The 23682-nt window shown below is 34.2% G+C and overlaps 1 protein-coding gene across 2 annotated transcripts in view; it reads right to left on the bottom strand.

Annotated features, from left to right (window-relative positions):
* MKLN1 (muskelin 1) overlaps positions 1-23682 on the bottom strand; it is a 121820-nt gene that overhangs the window by 82940 nt on the left and 15198 nt on the right. Inside the window, exons 4-7 of one of the 2 annotated variants that reach the window (XM_043463734.1) lie at positions 23183-23292; positions 20140-20332; positions 4612-4689; positions 1959-2024 (exon numbers count right to left, since the gene is read on the bottom strand). In XM_043463734.1, coding sequence (XP_043319669.1) covers positions 1959-2024; positions 4612-4689; positions 20140-20332; positions 23183-23292 — 447 coding nt within the window. Of the gene's footprint in view, positions 1-1958; positions 2025-4611; positions 4690-20139; positions 20336-23182; positions 23293-23682 lie in introns of those variants that run through there. The other variant, XM_043463735.1, reaches the window with a different exon arrangement.

Raw genomic sequence — 23682 nt, 5'->3', positions numbered from 1 at the left:
ATGAGAGATTAATCCTTTAAAGATTCCATCCGGAATATATCCCATGCCTATAAGTCATTCTTACTTATTTACAATGACTTACTTTAAGTCATTGTTTTCTTATAGTTTCTAAAGCAAATGCAGTAAATACTGAAACAACTCTTTTCCTTTCAAGTATTTTTTTAAAGGGAGTGTAGGGATAAGGATCTTGACTAACAAGAGTCTGCTGACATCCTCCCCTTAATTCATAAAACCAAGATATTACCAAAAAAAATGTGGGTCTTTATCACTACATGCTGTAAGTATTTTACTTCAAGGATCTCTGACCCAAAAAGTCAGATTTTACTTGTAAATGTCTCTGCTTAATACCAAGTTCTGTTAGGACATCTGCCTATCATTTGAATCTTCTCATTTTCCATTCTCAAATATCATGGGTTACAAAAAAAGAAAATCTTTCTCTTTTGTTACACATGTACTTTAACCTATTTTATATAGGCCACATTCCATAATAAGCAACACAGTAAGCACTATGAAAATTCCTTCCGCTCCTTGATAAGGAAAACTTTAAATGTTAAAGTAAGCCACATTATTTTCATATTTAAGAAAAATAGCATTTTATCTAGGAAATAAAAGTAGCTTTCCAAACAAACAATCTTTTTTAATATTTTCTTAGCAATTTTTAAAGGAGGACCTAATAATATTTTCATCGTGACTGAGAAAAAAGGAATGGCATTATAAATTCCACTGTATGTTCAAAAGAGGAGAAAAGCTACTGTAGACAATCTAAACACAAAATTTTACCTCTTTTATCATACAGATTTAACTTTTCTGGATTAAAAAAATCAACTTATATATAGATCTGATTCTTTGAGAAATAAGCATATGCATTATTTATTGAACTCTCAGGTAGAAAAAAAAGATGCTTAAGACTACAGCTGAGTCAAACCTATTTCTGTGGGAAGGAAGGGGTTTGGGAAGAGAAGCTAAGACTAGGAAAGCAAATTCCTATGTCTCAAAATGAACCTTTTCCAAAGAGACCCTAATAATACTAAACAAACTCACAGGCTACTCTACAAATTTAGCAGTGGATTTTAAATAAAATATTATAATTTTCCTTTTACTTATAAAACATGTGTGATAATGTTAATGCCTAGATCATTACTATCTGCACTGCAATAATTTTTTTAAATTATGAATCAAAGACTATTCCTGAAGAACTACTGTCAGCATAACACAATACTAATAAAAGAGTTTCTATTACAAGTAAAATATTATTTGGGTGAATATTGGCATTTTATGTGGTAAAGTTTTTTTAAAACCAAATAAAATAAAATTATACAGAATTCTCGGTATTATTTGCTTCTCAAGATGGTAATTTGAAGCTGATTACAATTTTAGCATTAACTTCTAAATATAACAGTATTTAAGCTGTTCTAGGATGTAGAAACCTAGGGGAAAACTGTATTATCAAGTTACAGAAAATTAAAAAGGCAAGAAAGATTAACTAAAGCAAATTATTTATACACCTGTGTACAGTGTTTAGCAATTAATGGATCTACCAACATTAGGCTACCTAATTTTATATCCTCTCCCTCTAAAAATATACCTTTTCTTTTACTACAACAATTCCCATATTATGGCATTAAAATATAAATGCACTAAAAATCAAGAAATATTACAGCTTACTGTGAAATGAAGCACATATAAAACTATACACACACACATATAAAGGTCTGCATAATACATTTCTTCTAGGTTTTCTAATTTCATCTGTGCAGCAGCCTCCCCAGGCTGATGTGCCATTGCCTGGTTTTGGTTATATCTGAAACAAATGCCTATTTTCTTTGCTACTTGGTTATGGCCAATTGCATGTAACCCCTGCAAGGAATGGAAAGAAGTATATATATTCATGAGTATCTGATATTTAATAATGTATGATTTTTTTAAAAAATCTGCTTTCCATTCCAAGTGGTCCTTACCTGTCTGGACGTCAATAACCATCTGATGACCTCCCCTCATTCCTGGCCGGTTATCTTCTCCATCACCTGAAGTAGAAACAATGTATTTTTTTAAAAGAAGTAACAACTGCATATCCAGAGTAACTTCATTCATAAGTCTGTAATGAGTAGTAGTGAAAATAACACACCTATTCCTTCAATATTAAGAATAAGAGGACTCATAGAAGAAATAATATTACTTATAACTAAATTTATAATAATTATCTTGCTCTTTTTTTCTAATTGCTTTCAGGCTCTTAATGCACTGCAAGCTATTTTCAACTTATTTAGAATCAATGCCATTAAGCAGCAAAGACATAGGATATTCCACAAAAACGTAAAATCTCTAAACTGGTGGAGTGACAAAGTGAAGGTGGAAAACAATTACAGAATTAGACTGCAGGTCTTATAACTCTAGGCATGGGTTATTAGTAAAATGAGCAGTTTTATTTTTATTATTAAAAAAAATTTTATTCTTATTTATTTGGCTGCACTGGGTCTTAGTTGCAGCATTTGGGGTTCTAGTTCCCTGCCCAGGGCTCAAACTCAGGACCCCTACACTGGGAACATGTAGTCCTAGCCACTGGACCACCAGGGAAGTCCCTAATGAGCAGTTTTAAAGTTCATTAAACTAGCTACTGATAACTATGTTGCTATCAAGTTTTACATTAATGATAATTTCCTCACTTTACTAATTTTGTTTTCCAATATTTCAGAAATCAGTTTCCACATAATCCACCACTTTGAGTAATACTGTGTGACAAAATGTAAAATTTGCTTTCTTTTGATTCTTATTTACATACCACAGAGCTTAATAGGCAGGTTTAAATATAATCAGTGAAGGGACTTCCCTGCTGGTCCAGTGGTTAAGAATTCGCCTTCCAATGCAGGGGAAGTGGGTTCGAACCCTGGTTGGGAAAAGATCCCACATGCTGCAGGGCAAGTAAGACGGCGCACTAACTACAGAGAAACCGAGCACTGCAACGGAAGGGCCCTCATTCCACAACAAAGATCTGCGTAACACAACCAGGACCTGGTGCAGCCAGATAAATAAATACAATGAGTGAAAATCTTAAACTTCAGTAGGAGAAAACTATTATTCAACTTTGATCTTACTTTATATCAGATCCTACATAAATGAAGATAAAATTTCATTTCCGTGGTTCAACAGCTACAAGATTCTAATGCCTTACTTGATGTAAACTTGAAAACCGAATTTTTCTTTGCAATTCTCCCATTAATTGAAATGTATTATGTTAGCTAATAACTTTCCCTGAATCAGCCTTCTCCTATGTAAAACAGGGACCACCCAAGTTTTTACTGATTTCACCGGGATATTATTAAAAAGACTGAAATGTTAGTTCTTATATATTATACATAAGATGCAAAACTGAAAATATATTCAAGCACTAATCATTCAGAAGTTTCCTGCAAATTCTTTCCCCTTTTTAATAGATAGGTTTAGATTCTGCAGCTCATTATTGTAGAAGTTTTGCCCTTTTCTTCCTTCTTCTCTCCGATCAGTAAAGTCAGTATTACCACTTTCAAGAATAGATTAAGAGAACACTAAAATAAATTTATTGTCAGTATGCTTGCATTTTATATATTTAATCCATTAGCTTTCAGATATGTACATCTACAATCTGTTTGCTACCACACGTACTTCTTTGAAGAAAATTACCTTGGATGTGACTGATAAAATAGGAAAATGATGCCAATGTAACTCAGAACTTATGCAGGTTCATTAGCAATTTTCTCCAGTATATTGATGTTTAACACTATATCTGGGAAAGCCTTCTCACAAATAAAATGAAGGCTTTGACAATGTATGAAGAGCAGAGGAAGAAAGCTGAACATCCACAGAACTGCCTTCCTTTACCACAAGCAGTTGCATTTAAGAACTGCTATACTTTGCATTATGTTAACCATCTGACAAAGCAGTGAGTGCCAATGAAGGAGTGACAGAAACTTCTCCCATATGAAAAGACAGATTACTGAAGAATATCACACCCAAGGTCAGATTTTAAGTTCTGACAAAAATAGTCTTCATTAGCATCAAGTGTCCTCTAGTGTCTATAGCTCAAAAAAAGAAGTGTGTGCCCAAGATTTAAGGTTCCAACATCACTGTGATGCTTAATATAAACGCCTATATTTAACTGTCGTTGTTCAGTCATGTCCAACTCTACATACTAGCACTTATTCTTATTAGAATTACTGCACTAGTTTTTATTAGTATCTGGCTATTAAGTTCCACAGATTTAGAATGGTATGTCCCATTTCTACCTCTCTCATAAGTCCTATGAGCTTTGTGAGCAATTTTGCAGAATTTAAGGTTTTCTAGGGACACGTGTTTGGCATTATAATACCATAACCTATAATTTTACAGAGTCTCTATATAAAAGCAGTTTGTGCTGCTATTCTGTGTAAATAATGCCCAACCTTCTGTTATAGCCATAAAACAAAAAAATTTGAAAGAAAAATTTAATGTAATAAACAACCTCTGCCATCTTGCTGAGGAACCTATGTCTTTTTTTTAAGCACCTGCTTTTCATTAGTAGGGTACAGTGAAACTTGAGCACAAATGAAAATGGAACATTAAAGCAAAAGCACCCACAACCTAGAAGGTCAGACTTACCTTTGGTACTTTTGGGAATGATCTGACTCCATCGTGGCTTATATTCCTGCTGACTGATATACTGATTGAACAAGCCATCTGCAAATATTAAAGGAAAAAGAATTACATCTTAATAGCTTACACTTTTTATTACAGCAAAAAAAAAGACCAAAATGTAGAAGCCTACCTAATATGACACTAAAACAACAGCACATTTTCATAAAATATGTCACTTTAGTTTTTATGCTACTTCAAATATAAATAGCAAAATATAAGTTCACACGACCATGTACACAAATTTTTTCAGCAGCAGCTCATACTAAACTTACTAAGTTCTCCCCATTTTTGTACTATTATCCCAAAAAACTAGAAAAGGAAACGGGAGCTCCAACAACTTTGGACTAGGCTCTTTATCTTCGGGAAAAAACAAAACTAGTCCTTTAAAGTGAAAATAACCATTTTTACAGTTTAAGTATAAAATTGTATAGAGATAAAAGTACCAGTAACTGTTAATAGTATATTTATTGAATACTAAATGTTAGAATCTGTGCTATCTTATCTGATTTAATTCTAAAATCAACCTTATGAATTACACATTATTATCTTCATTTTATAGATGTGGAACTGCATACCTAAGACTAATCAATGAATTTAACCCAAACCACAGAGCTTTAAGTGGTCAGGCGGGGACTCATGTTTCACTATGCTTTACTTTCTTCATTTAATAAATTCTAAATCTCGTTCTTAACAGGAATTGTTACAGTATAGTAACTAGTTATACTAGGTACTATGGTGGTCTATACTAGGTACTATGATGGAGATTGAACTCCCCACATACATCCATTCTACTCCAAATTATTATCAATTCCTAATCCTGTGCTCTTCAACAAAGATTAGTTTAAGAATGGCATGAAACCAATTTCTGGCTACTGAATCATGAGGATCTCCTGGCGGGTGGGGTGGGGTGGGATGGGGTGGGTTGCTTTAGGGAAATATCTTCTTACTTCTGAATGAATATACAGAGAAGGAAGAAAAAATCTACTTTTGTTCCCCTGGAAATGTTTATATCAACATGCAAATGTACATAACTGCTACATTCAAGAATGAAATCAACTCTGTAATGATGACAGGACAGAGAGAGATAGAGAAAGAAACCGGATCACTGAATCCACTAACCATGAAATGTACCTTACCTCTCTGGACTTATTGTTATATGATAAAACAACATTCCCTTACTTTTCAAACTAGGGTTTTCTTTTACATGAGCTCAAACAGATTATAATTTACAGAGTTACCTTTACTGTAAATTCTGTCATTTGACTCTGATTTCAATCTGAATAAAGGATTTCCTTTTGCTTCATTTAGCCACTGAAAGTAAATACTTTTGCAAAGAGCTTATAAGTAAAACTGTCTGTTCTCCCTGACTTGTATACTTGCCAAAGACTGTGTGATTTACAGAACCTCCCTAATCTCTTTCTTTTCTGGGCAATTATGAAGCTCAATTGCCACCACACCCTTCAGCTTTCAAGTCCTTTCACATGGCTTTGAGAAGAAAAGCTCTATCTCATAAACTCAATTAGTTTCTTTTTCTTTGCCTGTGGACTTAAAGTAAGCTCTCTCCTTCTTAAATTAGCACTCATAAATTAACATTTATATTTTAAATGTTAAAGTAAGGGGAACAAATGGATTTACAGCATGTTTTATTGAGTGTTTCTATTAATATTATCTACTCCCATAGGTTTTCATGACAGTTCTTGCCCCATCCAGTCTATTCTGGCCAATAGTATTTTCCCATTACAAGAGTAGGAAATCTTTTTTCTCCAAACAAAATGTTGTGGCGCTCCTACTAACAATAGTGATAAGATGATAATAAATATAATAATTACAAATTTAGAAATAAAACAGTATATTTTAGTTCTTTTTGTTAAAGGCACATAAAAGTTAAATGATCCTTCTTACAAGCCGTAAACAGGATAAGATAAAATTATTTAAGATAAATAATGACTTTAAAATATTCTACATAATGGCTAACTGAAGAGGAGAGAGAGGAAAAAGTAAAAGATGGAACTATACAGAGATAAACAGAAAACTGAGGGAGATAAGAAAACAGCAGAAAAATACAAAGCAACAATAGAGACAATTAGAAAAGTAATAAATTTTGTATCTTTTTGTGTCTTAGTCACTCAGTCTGGTCTGACTCTTTGTGACCCCAGGGGCTGTAGCCCACCAGGCTCCTCTGTCCATGGAATTCTCCAGGCATGAATACTGGAATGGGTTGCCGTTCCCTTATCCGGGGATCTTCCCCACCAAGGGATTGAACCTGGGTCTCCTGCACTGCAGGCAGATTCTTTACCATCTGAACCACCAGTGAAGCCCAAGCCAATGCAGGAGACATATGAGATGCAGGTTCGATCCCTGGGTCGGGAAGACCCCTGAAGGAGGGCATAGCAACCCACTCTAGTATTCTTGCATAGAGAATCCCATGGACAGAGGAGATTGGCAGGCTACAGTCCACAGGGCTGCAAACTGTCAGACAAGACTGAAGCGACAGAGCACGCAATTGTCATATTACCTAAGTCTCCGACAGTAATTTGTTACAGGACTTTTGATAAGTAAGTTCCTCATCTGTAAAACTGGTGTTTAAGAGTTGGACAGAGCCTGAGGTTCCTTCCAAATTCTGCCATTCTAGGATTCCATCACTGTTAAAACCAATATATTTATTTACTCCAACTGGGTGTGTCTGGCTGATTCCACCTTATGTTTGTTCACCTTAGGAAAGTCTCCATCTCCTCTTTCTCCTTAAAGTCTTCTATGACTATTCTGAAAAAGAAATCACAATCCACTGGGGGAAATTCTTCTAAGAGCTCCTAAGGTAGTGATCACAGGAACAGTCACAATCAGATGAAGGACTTCCTGATCTTTAAAGTCATTCTGAACATTGGAGGTAAAATTCTCTGTTTCTTCAACCAATCCTTCTATTCTGACTCTTAATTAACCTGAAAAGCTTACAAATACTTCATCCATCAAGAGCTTCACAATTTCTCTTCTAACAAACACAACTGTCTTATGAAAATATTGTCAGGAATTTTTCAATGTAAAAAAAGCAATTCTCAAAACATTATGCAATTTTTGTAAAATTAATTTGTAAATATCATACACAGAAAAACACAAATTGACATACATCTAAAACTTAAAAGTGACTTTCTTTGGTTAGCAGGAGTAGGATAATTTTGATTTTAGTTTTTGCCTTTGTATTTATCTGTTTTCCCAATTTTTTTTTTTTTTTTTTTGCATTGAGTGCTATTACTATCAGAAGAAAAGCCACAAAACAACTAGATACAGGGTTTTCCCTCATAACTTAGGGAGAATTTTGCAACATACTGTTATTACCAATATAAACCATTTTCACATATACTTTGTTACCCCTGAAACATCTCTTCTTCAAGGCTCACTAGACACATTCAGTTTCTACAAGCAGTGCTTTGTACATTGACATTAGCTTGTTTTAACAAGGACAAAGAGACCTAAGTATACACAAAGGATTTATACTCAGGCATGCAGAGGAACTTACTTCCAAAATTTAAATATTAAGTACTCCAAACTTAAAATTAGAAATTATGATGATTTTCCTCTAGATAGATACAGTTAACCTTCTTTTGAATAATGACAGTTAACAGTGTAACATCAGAGATGCTCAGTATATAATAAATGCTTAGAATGGAAAAACAGCAAGAGGTGGAGGGACTTTCCGAGCCACATGGTTGACATTTCCTTTGAGTCATCTTATTGTTACTAAGTTCCTCACATTCCAACAAACTGTTCATAAAACTCCTACTTCTAATGAAGTCAATTTCTAGTACATAATGGCTCCCTGACAAGTCACACCATCTTGCAAAGCAGTCAAGCAAATATTTAAAAAACATTGTTTGGGGAACTTTTTAATTTGCCTCCCTCTGTCTCAAATAAATCCCTTTCCTCTTCACTAGTCTAAAGGTCACACAGTTCTCTTTGGTAACTCTTACTCCTTCTTGGAGACTATCAGAAAACCTGAAGAAAGTTACTTCAATATCAAACCTGGAAGCAACTCTTTAAAAAGATCTTACCAAAGAAGAGTTGACTTTTATTGCATACTTACTGTGTGCAAGACACCAGAAAGGTTAACTCATTTACTCCGTAAAATAAATCTATGCAATGGTTATTACTAATTATTGCAAAGTTTAGAAAATTAAGGTTCAGAGAAATTAACAAGCCCAAAGACTCTAAACAAAAAGGTAAAAAGCCCAATTCCAAAGTCTAAAGTATTTTCAGCTCTTTATAGAGAGCATGTAGATAAAAATAAACACACACATATAACTAACACAAATAATAGTTTTTAAATTATACTCTAAGATTAAACACTATAGTAAAAGACACAACAAAATGTACCTATTCAATAACACTTGTAAAAAAGCAAAAGTCTGGGAAACATAACTCACCACACCAGATCATTCTACTGCATTATTAAATATTCTAATAAAAGAGGGAGAGAACAGTTGAAATATGTCACATTAATTACAATTTAAAGGAAAAAATGTAATATCACTCTTAAATAAAAGACCTATTGGACACTGAGGCTCAAGTTTACTTATGTTTCATTTTCTCTCTGCAACACTGGTTTGCCACTACTCCAGATCACTTTCTTATCTGAAGTATTCATGTCAGTTGGAAGTTGTTCCAGAAAACAAATGGCTAGTTTGATAACTGTTCTACCAAAAACTAAAACTAAAACCAAACCAAACCAAACCAACCCACAACACCTCTTTTGGAGAAATCATGGCTTACCATAAGACATAAAAACTAGAAACATAATTCCAGCTCTCTCATAGCTCTCCACACTCAACTCTAAATTCTTGGTACTTTCATTTTGTAATATACACTATCTCATGACTCAAAATTTTAAAATTACTTAAAATATTGCATTTTGCAGAGAAACATGATAAATTAAAGATTACCCTCATTTAATCTATTAGAATACATATTATTGCCTACTGCCAGAGAAACTGGGTTATCATTAAATAGTCCAGATCAGATCTGAAGCAAATTATATTTGGTAGCTATTTTCAGTGAAATAACATGCTTAAGAATCTTCTTTCATGTCCTCAAAAAGAAGAATAGTAATATAAAGTTTATTAATATACTGTTTCTTGGTGAACAGTCATTTCAAACCCATAGGAGACATGCTAAAGAGACTTTATTTTTTAATAGAATAAGTTAAAATTAAAAACAGTCATAAGCTTGAAATACTTGAGATGAATAAAAATGCTACAAACATTATTAAAGCACGGTAAAGATGGGACTTCCCTGGCCGTCCAGTGATTAAGATATCACTCTTCCACTATGGGAGGCATACATTCGATCCCTGTTCAGGGAACTAAGATCCCACATTAAAAAAAAAGAAAAAAACAAAAAGGCAGGGTAAAGATTTTTTCAAAATATATTGCTTTCAGTTCCTTGTTTTAATGTTAAAGAACTCCTTTCAAGATCTAATAACAAATGAAGTTTACACCTCTGCTGCCCAAATAATTTCCCTATGTTTCCCATATTTCTAATTCTAGAAAGGTCTTGCTTAGTTAATAAGCCTTTTGTCTGGTATATTTACTTGTATATATTCTAAATGATTGAACACAAACAACTGAGCTTTCTACTGAAACAATGACATTCTCATCTACAAAAGTATGAAAACAGCTGTTATACTATTTTAAAAGTCCCCAAAACAAAAAAAGGACAGCATTTAAATGTCCAAGAACTACTTAAGCTTAAAAGATTATTTTCATATTTTAAGAAATCAGGCAGTTGCTAATATTCCTATATGTCTATTTTTGACAAAAATCTAAAGCAGGAAATCAGAAGGGTCTGCCAAGAATAAACTATCCAAAAGAACTGAAAATAGGACTTCGGAGAAATCACACTAAGATATAGTTGCTAACAATTCTCAAATTATTGAAAGTCTCCCAGCCCAATACCATCTCACTTTTTCCCTATGATTTTGACTATAATAAACACATTTCATAAAGTCTTAACCAGGCACAAGCTGTTTCTGTCTCTAAGAATTAATACTCTTTTAAAAAGGACATGATTAAAAAAAAAAAAAAACTTAGGAAGGAAATTTCAATCAAAAGGAAAACACTATGGTCAAACCTCATCCAAGATTAAAAAAAAAGTACTGAATACTGTATTGGGGCCTACATTCAAACTTTAATCAAACTAATTTTTTACCAACACAGAAATTTTTTTAAAGATTAAAAATTCACTTACAGTACAGCATAAAAAAAGTTTTTGATAGTTCAATAATAATAATGGATGGGTAAAACAGATTTTTTAAAAAATTATGCATTTCAGCAGTTTGATCAAATTCTGACAAGAGAAATACATGACTTATAAAAGTTTACTTTACAACAATAAATATTGGGGCAACTAAACCAGTAAATATTTACTTGGAAGGCAAAGCACAGTGGTAAAGTGAACAGACTTAAAATTTAGCTCTGCCACTCACTAAGTACACTGTCTTAGGCAAATTACTTAATCAATGTCATCTATTAAATTGAAATAACAATACGTGCCTAGAAAGTAGGTATGAAAATTAAATAAATTAATTCATATATAGTATTTATTATGTATTAAAAAGAAGAGACATCAATTTGTTGACAAAGGTCTGTATAGTCAAAGCTATGATTTTTCCAGTAGTCATGTATGGATGTGAGAATTGGACCATAAAGAAGGCTGAGTGCCGAAGAATTGATGCTTTTGAACTATGGTTTGGAGAAGACTCTGGAAAGTCCCTTAGACTGCAAGGAGATCAAACCAGTCAATCATAAAGGAAATCAACCCTGAATACTCATTGGAAAGACTGAGGTTGAAGCTGAAGCTCCCATACTTTGGCCACCTGATGTGAAGAGCCCACTCATTAGAAAACATCCTGATGCTGGTAAAGACAGAAGGCAGGAGGAGAAGGGGATGACAGAGGACGAGATGGTTGGATGTCATCACCAACTCAATGCACATGAGTTTGAGCAAGCTCGAGGAGATGGTGAAGGACAGGGAAGCCTGGGATGCTGAAGTCCATGGGGTTGCAAAGAGTTGGACACAACTGAGCGACTAAACAACAACATAGTATTTATTACAGTAGATGGCATATTTGCCTTTGAAAACATGACAGTTATAAAAATGATATAATATTTGGAACTATAATGTAGCAGAAAACTAATAATTTTTTATACACAAAATAAGAAACATGGCATAAAGGCAAACAGAAATTAAGAGATGGAAGAGCAACTGAAGTATAGGAATAATTCTGAAAAACTAGCTTGAAAGAGCTAGCCTTGAAGAATGAGTTGGAAGCAAACAGTGAAAAAAAGGTAAAGTAATCAGGGAGGGCAAATACAGCACAAACAAAAGTACAAAGGCCCTGATGGTTCAGATGGTAAAGAATGTGCCAGTGATGCAGGAGACTCAGGTTCAATCCCTGGGTCAGGAAGATCCTCTGAAGAAGGGAACAGATACCTCACTCCAGTATTCTTACCTGGAGAAGTTCATGGACAGAGAAGCCTGGTGGGCTACAGTCTGTGGGATGGCAAAGAGTTGAACATGACTGAACAAATCACACACACAAATAGCTGATTCAATTCTCTGTACAGCAGAAACGAACACAACATTGTAAAGCAACTATACACTAACAAAAACTAATTAAAAAAAAAAGACATGAATGAACAGGAGTTAGGGAAACAAGTCATGTTTCAGGAAGCAGTCTGGTGGGAAAAAAAAGAGATTTTGCATTAGGAGTACTGTTGAGAAGAAACAGTATCCCAAGAGAAAAGCAATACCGCAAGAAAAAATCTTGCTGTTCCAGAACACAGTCCTAAGAGCCTATTTAAAATAGGAAAAATTTATTTCATTCAAAGATTAACAAAATCAAAAACAAGCAATTCAGGATTTTTATGAAGATATAAAAAGGAAAAGGAAGAAAAAATTTTGAAGTGGCAAAAAAATCTGATTCAACATCAAAATGTAGTCATGTAATAGACAAAAATGGCCAAATACTTTTATATGAATATACAAAAGTAAGAAACTCTCTTATACATTATTAGCACAATTAGAGATACAAACAGAAAACAGAGATATGGAAGAGTTAAGATATGAGAACAAAGGTAAATAAAACATGAATGTCAGAGTTGACAGAAAAAAGGAAGGAAAAGAATACATAACTGAAATGAAGATCAAAGAAAGAAAGAAAACATTAACAATATAGTAATGGAAATGAGATAAAGATATTAGAGAAGCTTAAAAAATTAAACATAAATGTGCAATTAAAATGAGAAAATGAAAGAAATGAAAGACAGACAGGCAATGTACCTTTAACTGAAAGAAAACCAAAATACATAATAATTAACAGGGTCACCACACTGGAGTTGCCCTATTTATACAATTATAAAATAACCTAAAGCAAAGGTATAGCTAACATATTTGTAAATTTAAACAGCCACAGGAAAAAAGACAGATTGCATCTAAAAAAGCAATAGTTGAAACTGCCAATAATGAAAATTGATAATAGTGAAATGATACCCAAAATGTACTTGAAGAAAATAACTGTCAATCTAGAATTCTATGTAAGTTAAATGTTAGTCACTCAGTCATGTCTGACTCTTTGGGACCCCATGGACCACAACCCACCAGGCTTCTCTGTCCATGGAATTTTCCAGGCAAGAATACTGGAGTGGGTTGCCGTTTTCTCTAGAATTCTATACCCAGTAAAATATCTTTTGAGAAAAGAGGCGAATTTTCAAGCAAACAAAAACTGAGAGTTAATCTTCATTAGAAGAAATTCTAAAGGATGCAATTCAAATAGCAAGGAACAGCAAAAAAATCAGTAAAATTTGATAAAATTAATGGATACTATAAAATCAAGATTAGTAATGTCTTCTAGGATCTTTGAACATGGTATGAAAATAAGGAACAATAGTATATGAGCTGGAATATAAGTAGATGGGAGTTGAAAATCTATTACGTTCTTGTACTGATAAATTTTGTTAAGTATTTATATTTGTAGTCATTTACAGACTCACTGTAAAAAAATATAAACAGGCTGCATTACTTTGTTTAAAAAAATAAGAGACAAGAACCAAAAAGAATAAATAAAGGACATGACGAAATTTTTCAGTAAAATGGTAGGATTAAACTCATATATTTACCAGTAATTCAATCAAGTAAGTAAATTAATGTTCAAATCATAAGAAGACAGATTAAAAAAAACAACAACAACAACAACTACATTTACAGGAGATACATCTTTGAAAAAAGGATACAGAAAGCTTGAAATTAAAACATGGAGATAGATATGCCAACTCCTTGCGAACCCGTGGACTGTAGCCCACCAGGCTCCTCCATCCATGGGATTCTCCAGGCAAGAATACTGGAGTGGGTTGCCATTTCCTTCTCCAGGGGATCTTCCTGACCCAGGGATCAAACCCAGGTCTCCCGCATTGCAGGCAGACGTTTTAACCTCTGAGCCACCAGGGAAGCCCATGTTGTATAAACACTTACCAAATAAATGCAGTTATATTAATGTAAGACAATCTATGCCTTAAGGTAAAAACATTACTAAAGATAAAAATATACTTTAATAGAAAAGCTTTCATCCAAAATTCAAAATTTCTGTGCATCTAGAATGTAGCTTCAAAATATACCAAGCAAAAGCTGACAGAATTATATGAAGAGAGAATTCCATAATCATAGTTGGAAGTGTTAACACATTTTTCTTAGTAATTGAGAGATTCAGATAGAAAACCTTACTAGGAAAGCAGACTCATACAACATGATAAGCAAACTGGACTAACTGGACTTAGATAAAACACTGCACCAACAACTAAAGAACTGGATTTTGTCCAAGTACACATAATATGTTTATAAAAATTGAACAAAACAGGCAATATGGTAAGTCTTCTCAAATTCTGAAGAATTGGAATGCACAAAATACGACTTTGACCACTATGCATTTAGTCAGATAGCAGTAACAAGGAAAAGAGCCAGAAAACCTTTATGTATTTGGAAATTAAAAACTATATTTCTTACATAACTATGACTCACAAAAGGGTAGTATCATTTCCTAATGAAATTACTGAACTGGATAAAAATGAAAACACTTCATAGCACAATTGAAAAATAAGAAGAGGGAAATGCATGTCCTTAAATGCATATACAGGAAAATAACAAACTCTGAAATTAAAAAGCTAAGTATCCATCTCAGTAAATTATAAAAAGCATATTAATCTCAAAGAGAAAAAGAAGAAAATATTAAACACAGAGTATAAGTGAAGGACATAAAAGTTAACATAAAGAATCAACAAACCAGAAGTTGGTTCTCTCAAAAGATAAACTTATGGTAAAAATAATGAATTGGGGAGGGAGAAATAATTCATAAATAATAAATATTAACACATTTAAAAAAATCCTACAAACATTAAACAGATAATAGGGGGGTATTAGGTACAGTTTCATGCTAGTAAGTTTGAAATTTTAGGTGATCTTTTTAAACATCAATCAACCAACCAAATGACTCTGAACAGTCCTATAAAGTTTAAAGAAACTGAATTGGTAACCTAAAACTATTCCTGCAAGTAAATCTCAAGCACAGATACTTCAATGGTAAATTCAACCAAACATCTGAGAAAAAAATAATTCACATCTTACATTTATTCAGAAAACAGGAAGGTTAAATCCTAAACATTTTATGTGAATTAGTCTAATAATGATATTAAACCTGAAGAGGAAGTTAAGAGAAAGAAAAGCTAAAAGTCCAACCTTATTAATACAAATAGTTGAAAGAATTCTAACAAAGCATTAGTCAATCTAAACCCAAAATATACCAAAAAAACACATGATAAAGTTAAGTATATGTGAGGTTTAACATTAGAAATCAATTAGTATGATTCCACACATTAATAGAGTAGGAAAATCATATCACAAAAGGTAGAGAAAAAATGGCAAAATTCAATAACCATTTATGATACAAACTCTTGGCAATCATGGTATCTGATACAGAATCTTCAAAAACACCAGATCAAAAGTACATTTAACAATGAAATGTAAAAAGCATTTCTTCTGGGATCATGAACTACACAGGGGTATCCACTATAATGGCGGTTTAGTCGTTAAGTCCTGTCTGGCTCTTTGAGACCCTATGTACTATAACCTGCCAGGCTTCTCTGTCCATGGGATTCTCCAGGCAAGAATACTTGAGTGGATTGCCATTTCCTTCTCCAGGTGATTGTCCTGACCCAGGGATCAATGCCGGGTCTGCTGCATTGCAGGCAGATTCTTTACCGACTGAGCTATGAGGGAAGCCATCTCCGCTATAATTATGCCACAGTAATCTTTTACTAAAGATCTTGGTGGAGATTAAACACAAGGGGGAAAAGGGCATCAGGGCTGCAAAGAAAAATGTGTCATTATACCTAAGTACAGATGACACTTGAACAAGACAGGTTTGAACTACACATGTCCACCTATATGTGGATTTTTTCCAATAAATATATTAGAATATTTTTTGGAGATTTGCAACAATTTGAAAAAACTCACAGATGAACCACACAGCCTAGAAATATCAAAAAAAGTAAGACGACTTAGGTATGTCATGAAAGCATGAAATATGGAGATACTACCCTATCCATATTTATATAGGCATAAGACTCTATAAAATACGGGAGATCAAACCAGTCAATCCTAAAGGAAATCAGTCCTGAATATTCATTAGAAGGACTGATGCTGAAGCTGAAGCTCCAATATTTTGGCCACCTAATGCAAAGAGCGAACTCACAGGAAAAGATCCTGATGCTGGGAAAGATTGAAGGCACGAAGAGAAGGGGACAACAGAGGACGAGATGATTGGATGGCATCACCAACTCAAAGGACCTGAGTTTGAGCAAGCTCTGGGAGTTGTGAAGGACAGGGAAGCCTGGCATGCTGCAGTCCATGGGGTCGCAAAGAGTCGGACGTGACTGAGTGACTGAACAACAAAAAGGGAAGTTTCTAGGCAAATAGGAAGTCTATTAAGGAAATAAATACAGCCCAACATTTTCTTAAAATACAGACTATACCTGAAGAAGAGCATACTAATACATCAAATACACTAAAAGTAGTTTTTGTTTCCTCCACCATAAGAAGTCTGAAAAATGCTATGGATTCCCTAGACTTTCTTATGATCAGGCAGGAACTTCTTACCCTTCTCTACTATGTTTTTAATGGAGCACAAGCCAAAAAACTGCAGTGTTTACTTCCTTATTTGTCCAACAAATCATCATCAGTGAAGTCAGCAGCAAACTGAATAACCCTGGAAGGAATGTTTATTAACTAAACACTGCTCCAGGCCAGTGAAGAGTAAAAGCGTGACTTAGCTATTAGTCTCAAGCATAGTTACCACCAATTTCCCTACACTTGGTTCCTTCCTAGAGTCAGAGGATAAGTTAACTGTCTGCTGTAGCAGAGTTACACGTGGTTTTAACAACTTCTTTTAAGTGAGTCTATTGCTAAACAGGCAGTTCTAAAACCTGTTTTTAGCTAATTATATAAAATTGCTGGTGGGTCTGTTGTTTACCTTACCAAAATATTAAATGCCATAAAAAGACTTAGAACATAAAGTTACTTGTGCCTTCATCTATAAAGTTAAAAAAATATATATTCATTCTCAGAAATGGTATACATACATATATATATACACACACACATATACGTATATACTTTCATTACTGACATTTTGATTGTAAAAGATTATTACATATGTTCCATTTGTATATACTCCAAAGTATATTCTATTTAAACACAGTAATCATTTATTTGAAAGTATCATCATCACTTAGATAAACAGTAACAATGCATAAGGAGAGAGGCAGGTTTGTTATTATTATAAGGTGGAGTTGGGAGCAATTCATTTTAACTTAACTTTAAATTTATAAACTCAAAGAAGGCACTGGTTCTGTTTCTCGTGCTGCAGTCCATGGGGCTGCAAAGAGTCGGACACGACTGAGTGACTGAACAAGAACAACAAATCTGACAAGTGAGTGCCTAATCATAATGAAAGATAGTGATAAGATTAAAATAGATGAAAAGAGCACCAAAAAAGTTTATTATTCTTTGTTTCTATTAAGGAATAGGATTTCTATTTTCTATATAATTCTGCATCATTTCACAAGTTTTATACTGAGCATTAAGCTTTTTCACTCAGTGCTCCTGACTCCAAATGTGTGGGTTTTCTCCTTACACCAACCATTTCTCCAATTCTCTGACTCCAACTTGGTATCCAACAGAGATTCAACTCAATTCTGAGAGTATCTGCCTGGAGTTAGTGTCAGAACTCATAAGTTAAACGACTCAGTCTGACAAGATTATCCTCACTTCAAATTCCAATCATAAATTCCATGCCACTGGTACTTGTGACCTATCAGCTGTAAATTGGGGTTTCCCACAGCACCCTTCAGAGTCAATGAGTCTAGAGTAATCACATAATTTAGGAAAGCACTTTAGTTACTATCACTGGTTTATTATAAAGGATTCAAATCTGAAACAGCCAAATGGAAGAAAAATGTAAGGCAAGGTATGGGGGGGGGGGTGTGTGTGTGTCTGTGTGTGTGTGTCTGTGTGTGTATGACTGGAAGTGTGTGCAGCTTCCATGCGTGTGTGTGACTGGAAGTGTGTTTTTGTGTACCTTCCGTACCCTTCAAGTCACACCCCCTAGCACCTCAATGTGTTCATCAAACTGAAGTTATCTGAGCCCCACTGTTCTGGGCTTCTGGGGAGATACCATTAGGCGGGCATGACTGATTAAAACATGATTTTAGGTGACTGAACACCATCTTTGACTCTGCTTCTCTCCCCAGAGATCAGGGATGGGGCTGATCTTTATGGAGATCTGAAGTTACCTAGGGAATTCAGCACCAGTCATCTCAGCATACAAAAGACACTTATCACTCTGCAGATCCTAAGGGTTTTAGGAGTTGTGTGCCAGGAAACAGAAAAGACCAAATACTTATTTTTTATTATAATACAAGCACCTACTCTGTACTCTGTTACTATGACAGCTAAATTTTTTAAAAGCATGCTACTCTATACAATAAGAACAGAGTTCCTTAAATAACAAAACACAAGATTTTAAATATTTAATTGGTATCCTCCTCCAAAACAATTACCTTGGGAGATTATATCCTTTAGGGGAAACACACACCCTGGTCAGGCACCATAGTAACCATCTGCATGAGTTATTTTACAACAGGAGATCCTAGTAAAGAACATGGAATTAATAAGCTCTTTCTCGGAAGAGTTCGGGAAAGGTCAAAAGGAGACACCATGTGTCCCACCATCTCCCAGAGTCCTCACTGGCATCTATCTTGGCTGAGCAATGCGAGTGCCCTCAGGAAGGACTCTTGAGTCGAAATGATCAGCCAGAGACAACCCAGAAACTAATCTCATCACAATAAAACCTGAGACTGTGAGCCAAGTGGCAGAGCAGTTCTCCTGGGTTCCCTTATCCTACTGCTCTCTGCCTGGGCGCCCCTTCCCAATAAAGTCTCTTGCTCTGCTGGCACATGTGTCTCCTGGGACAGTTCATTTTCCATGTTACACAAGAGCCCACTCTCAGGCCCTGGAAGGGGTTCTCCTTTCTGCAACAATATTATGTTCTAACATTCCTATTTCCTTCAGAGGCAGATCACAGGCTACCCAAGAAAATTAGCAATTATGTAGCATTCACATCACACAGACAATGTTTCCAACACAAATCTCTTCATCATCAACTATATCATTATTAACTGTATACTAATAAAATTTTCTGGCTTATCCAAGCACTCCCCAGCCCCAAACTGTGTGTGTGTGTGTGTGTGTGTGTGTGTGTATCATTTGCTCAGTGGTGTCCGACTCTTTGCAACCCCATGGACTGTAGTCTGCCAGGCTCCTCTGTACATGGAATTCTCCAGGCAAGAATACTGGAGTGGGGTTGCCATTTCCTTCTCCAGGATATCTTCCTGACCCAGAGATTAAACCTGGGTCTCCTGTGTTGGGAGGCAGATTCTTAACCATCTGAGCCACCAGGAAAGCCCCAAATTACACTATTAAAAAAATGACAACTTGTTATCAACAAAAATATGTAAAGGAATAGGTCACTGGTACTGAAGGTAACATTAAAAGAAGTTTTCTAAGTCGCTCAGTGCTGGTCAATGTTAGCATCTGTAAGTACATGGTTTTCCAAGATGACAATTTAAATTTAGATATGTGAGTTCAAGTATGTTACTTGCTTATTTTTCAAGTTTCAGTATCACGTTATGGACCTGTCTTACAGAAAAGAAGTCCCTAACTCAAGGAGCTAAATCTTCTGAGTAAAAAGATAGGGGAGGAGAAGGGAAAGAAGAAAAGGAAACTAAGAACTGACATAAACTTATATTCTTTAAAACACAAAAACAAAAACCTGTTTCTTGTATATACTTAAAAATCACCCTAATAACCAATCTAAGTTATATGTTTATGACATACCATTTACAGCTTTTTCAATCAATTCTTCACAAGCATCAAAATCACCCTTCAATACCAATTTATCATGCAGATCTGTTAACATTGGATGTTCCAGGGCAATCTTGGTTTTCTTTTGCAGTGATTCAAAGGCTTCTGTATAGTTATGTTGTCTAAAGTGTTTTAGGCAAAGACGAATAGCTTCCTGTTCACGGTACTACTGGAACACAAGAGAAGGTATGAAAAAAAGGGATCTGGTTAGTTATTTCTTTAGGAAATAATAAGTGACAATTACTAACCTGAAGTGAGCATTTTAAACATTAACTAAACATATTAAGCATAACTTAGCATTGTACTAACCCTATTCATTAGTATTATTATTACTAATTCTACTATTAAATGGCAAAGCTGAAGCCTGGTCAATTGTAATAAGTTGCCAGAGGTCACAAAGTATATAGCAGAAAGATATTAAAGAGATGAAGATATACAGATATATATACTGGCATATTATTTCATGACGATAAAAGATACCAAAAGATGAAACCAGGTCTAATTCTGAACTTTCAAGAAAAGAACCAGAAAAAATATTTATCAAAGCCTACTTAAGATGGTAAAAATAATAGCTTTCAAAGGGTTTACTAATCGGGCAACAATGTTGGTACTGAAAGCACAGAAGCCATTAAATAACATGCTCTTTGTTCTCAGTTCTAAGTAATAAGTTACTAGTTGAATGACAAATATTATCCAACATTCATGTATTTCAAATTCAGAAACAGGTTTTATGATTCAAAATCATCAAGAAGAAACTATTTAAGTTTCATAATTTTTTTCTAACCCTGAGCTAACTCATCGATTAAATAGCTATAAAGTAAAAAAATCTCAATTAATTACAATCCAAAAAGAAATATTCAATTTAATAAGTCTATTCCCTAAAAGGATGAAAGCCAAAAAACAAGATCACATATAGAATTTAAAAGAAAATTTAACTTCAAGTATAAGTTATGACACAGAGAACAGCCTTATGGACAAGGGTAGGGGAGCAGAGGGAGAGGACGAAATAAATGGAGAGAGCAGCACAGATGCATCTTCACTGATGTGTGTAAATAGACAGCCAATGGGAACTTGCCGTATGACTCAGGGAACTCAAACTGGGGCTCTGTAATCACCTAGAGGGGTGGGAATGGGCGGGAGGGAAAAGGGAGATTCAAGGAGGGGGGCGGGGGGGCATATGTATACCTATGATAATTCATGTTGATGTATGACAGAAATCAAACCAATACTGTAAGCCAATCATCAATCAAAAATAAATATTTAAAAAAAGAATAAGTTCTAAGACTTCCACAAATTTCCTAAATAAGAATACAACAAACTGACATGGAATCAATGCATAACAACCAAATAAAAATATAATTTACTTGTAAGCATTGCTGTTTAATAAGGCAGGAAAATTTACAAGACTCAAAGCACTAATCAGTTTATAGTTTTTGATATTTTATTGACAGGTTACCAAAACACTTTTTCTTAAACACTATAACAAGGTTTTCCCTCATCAATTAACAAAAGAATAATTCTATAACCCAACTAACTTCATATTAATAGTTTCATATGCTTGGCCTCTAAATAAAGATTTATCTAACTATCTGGAACCATATTAAACAGTAATACCTTGTTATCATGCTGACTTTAATTTCTAGAGGTTTACAATAACACAGAGAACTTGACAAAAGAATGACCAAACAGTTTTAAGTTCTCAAATATAATCTGTCCACAACGTTGCAGGGGAAAAGGTGCAATTTGCAATTTCTCACAGTATCAAGAGATTTGTGAACATATTAAAGAAAACACATGTACGTATCAGAGACTAAAGAGAAAATTTTTTCTGGTATCAGAAAACCTTACTCATTAATTTTTAAAAAAAAAGAACCAATAGAATTTAGAAGACTATAAGTATGTGCTAAGCACTGTTATGTGTATAATACTGTAACTGTCATTTTTAATGTTTAAGAATATCATCTCTACCTTGAAATAATTTAGAATATTACAGGCAATCCCAGAAAATACATTAAAAATATAGAAAAACAAAAATCCAGCATCTATTTTAAATTGAATATAATCAAATCCCCACAATAAATTAGTCAAACAAGAAGTTCCTCAGTTACACTGACCAGAAAAGAACTGAAATTCTATTTAAAGAAAAAAAACTTAGAAAGAATCTATATTGCTTCCCAACCTCCTAAGGGATTAGTTGACAGTTCAGCCCAAGTCAGGAAGCAGTGATTAGATTAAAGCTTATCACTCCCCTAATGAGACACAGCCCTCCCCTCAACAAAAACATAGCCGAAATAGTTAAATGGATATACATCAGAAACAAAGATGAAACGTTAAAGGTGTTCAAAAAAACCAAAGACCCATTTCTTAATAATTTAAATTCACACTTTTCAGGCTGCATTTATTATATAAAATGACCTATGAATAAAGTTATTAAATATGACCTTTATACTCCCTATAAGAATAAGATCACAATATTTATAGAAACTATCTATCTCAAATTTTAGTTCTTTACAAGGAAAAGTAAATATTGCTATTTTACTCAATAGGAACACAAAGGAGGAATACATAATAAGAGCAACCCAGAACCACAACTACCCCACTGAAAACTACATAAAAATATTTCTATCAATATAGATTAAAAAGAAAATTCAGAGACAGATGGGTATATTAATATAATAGCAGATTCTGGCGCCACACTGCCTGAGTTGATGTACTGCCTTGAGCACTCGACAGCTGTGTGGCCTGAGGCAAAATACTTGTCCTGTCTGTGTTCTACTCCATCATCTGCAAAACATGGATAATAACTGTACCTATCTCACAGAATGGCAATGAGTGAGTAAGTGACAAAGAAGGTTACAACCTGGCAAAATGCAAATGTTTAATAAACACTGATTCATCTTTTTAATTATCATTACTGTTCTCAATATTTTAAATTAATCTCAAGACAAGAGCATGACACAATTCTCTATTACAGGCATCTGAAATATAAAATCAGGATTTTAAAATACAGTCCTACCTTACTATACCAGTTGAGACAGGGCTGTACTACATCGGGATCATCAATGCCACTAAGTTCAACATACCAGATGCTAAAGTTAAAGCTGGGTCCCCACGATAAGAGTGGAACTTGGAGGAGGAAAAAAAGAAAGAAAAAGAAAAAAATTAACATAGTTCAAATAAAACTTTAGCAAAGTAAAACCACAACTCAAACTTAATAGTCAGCAAATCTTCTGAATACTTTCTATATGCCCAGCACTGTACTATTGGTGCTGGGGCCACAGTAGCAAAATGAAACATATGACCATTGCCATTATCAGGTTGCTTTAATTATAAAAACATGAGGATATATTCAAAGTGTCATATATCTATCCCCCCAAAAACAGGACTAGGGCTAGATGATTTATTTTAGCAGGTTAGTTTTTATCAATGCCACAAGAAACAAATAATTACTATAAAAGTTATTTATAATTTAAACTGTATCAGAGCACAGAAAGAGAGAAACTTCAATTGCTTAGC

The sequence above is a fragment of the Cervus canadensis genome, chromosome 3 (genome assembly GCF_019320065.1).
Source record: "Cervus canadensis isolate Bull #8, Minnesota chromosome 3, ASM1932006v1, whole genome shotgun sequence".
In the NCBI taxonomy this organism is placed as follows: Eukaryota; Metazoa; Chordata; class Mammalia; order Artiodactyla; family Cervidae; genus Cervus; species Cervus canadensis.
This window is presented reverse-complemented; position numbering and strand designations above follow the sequence as displayed.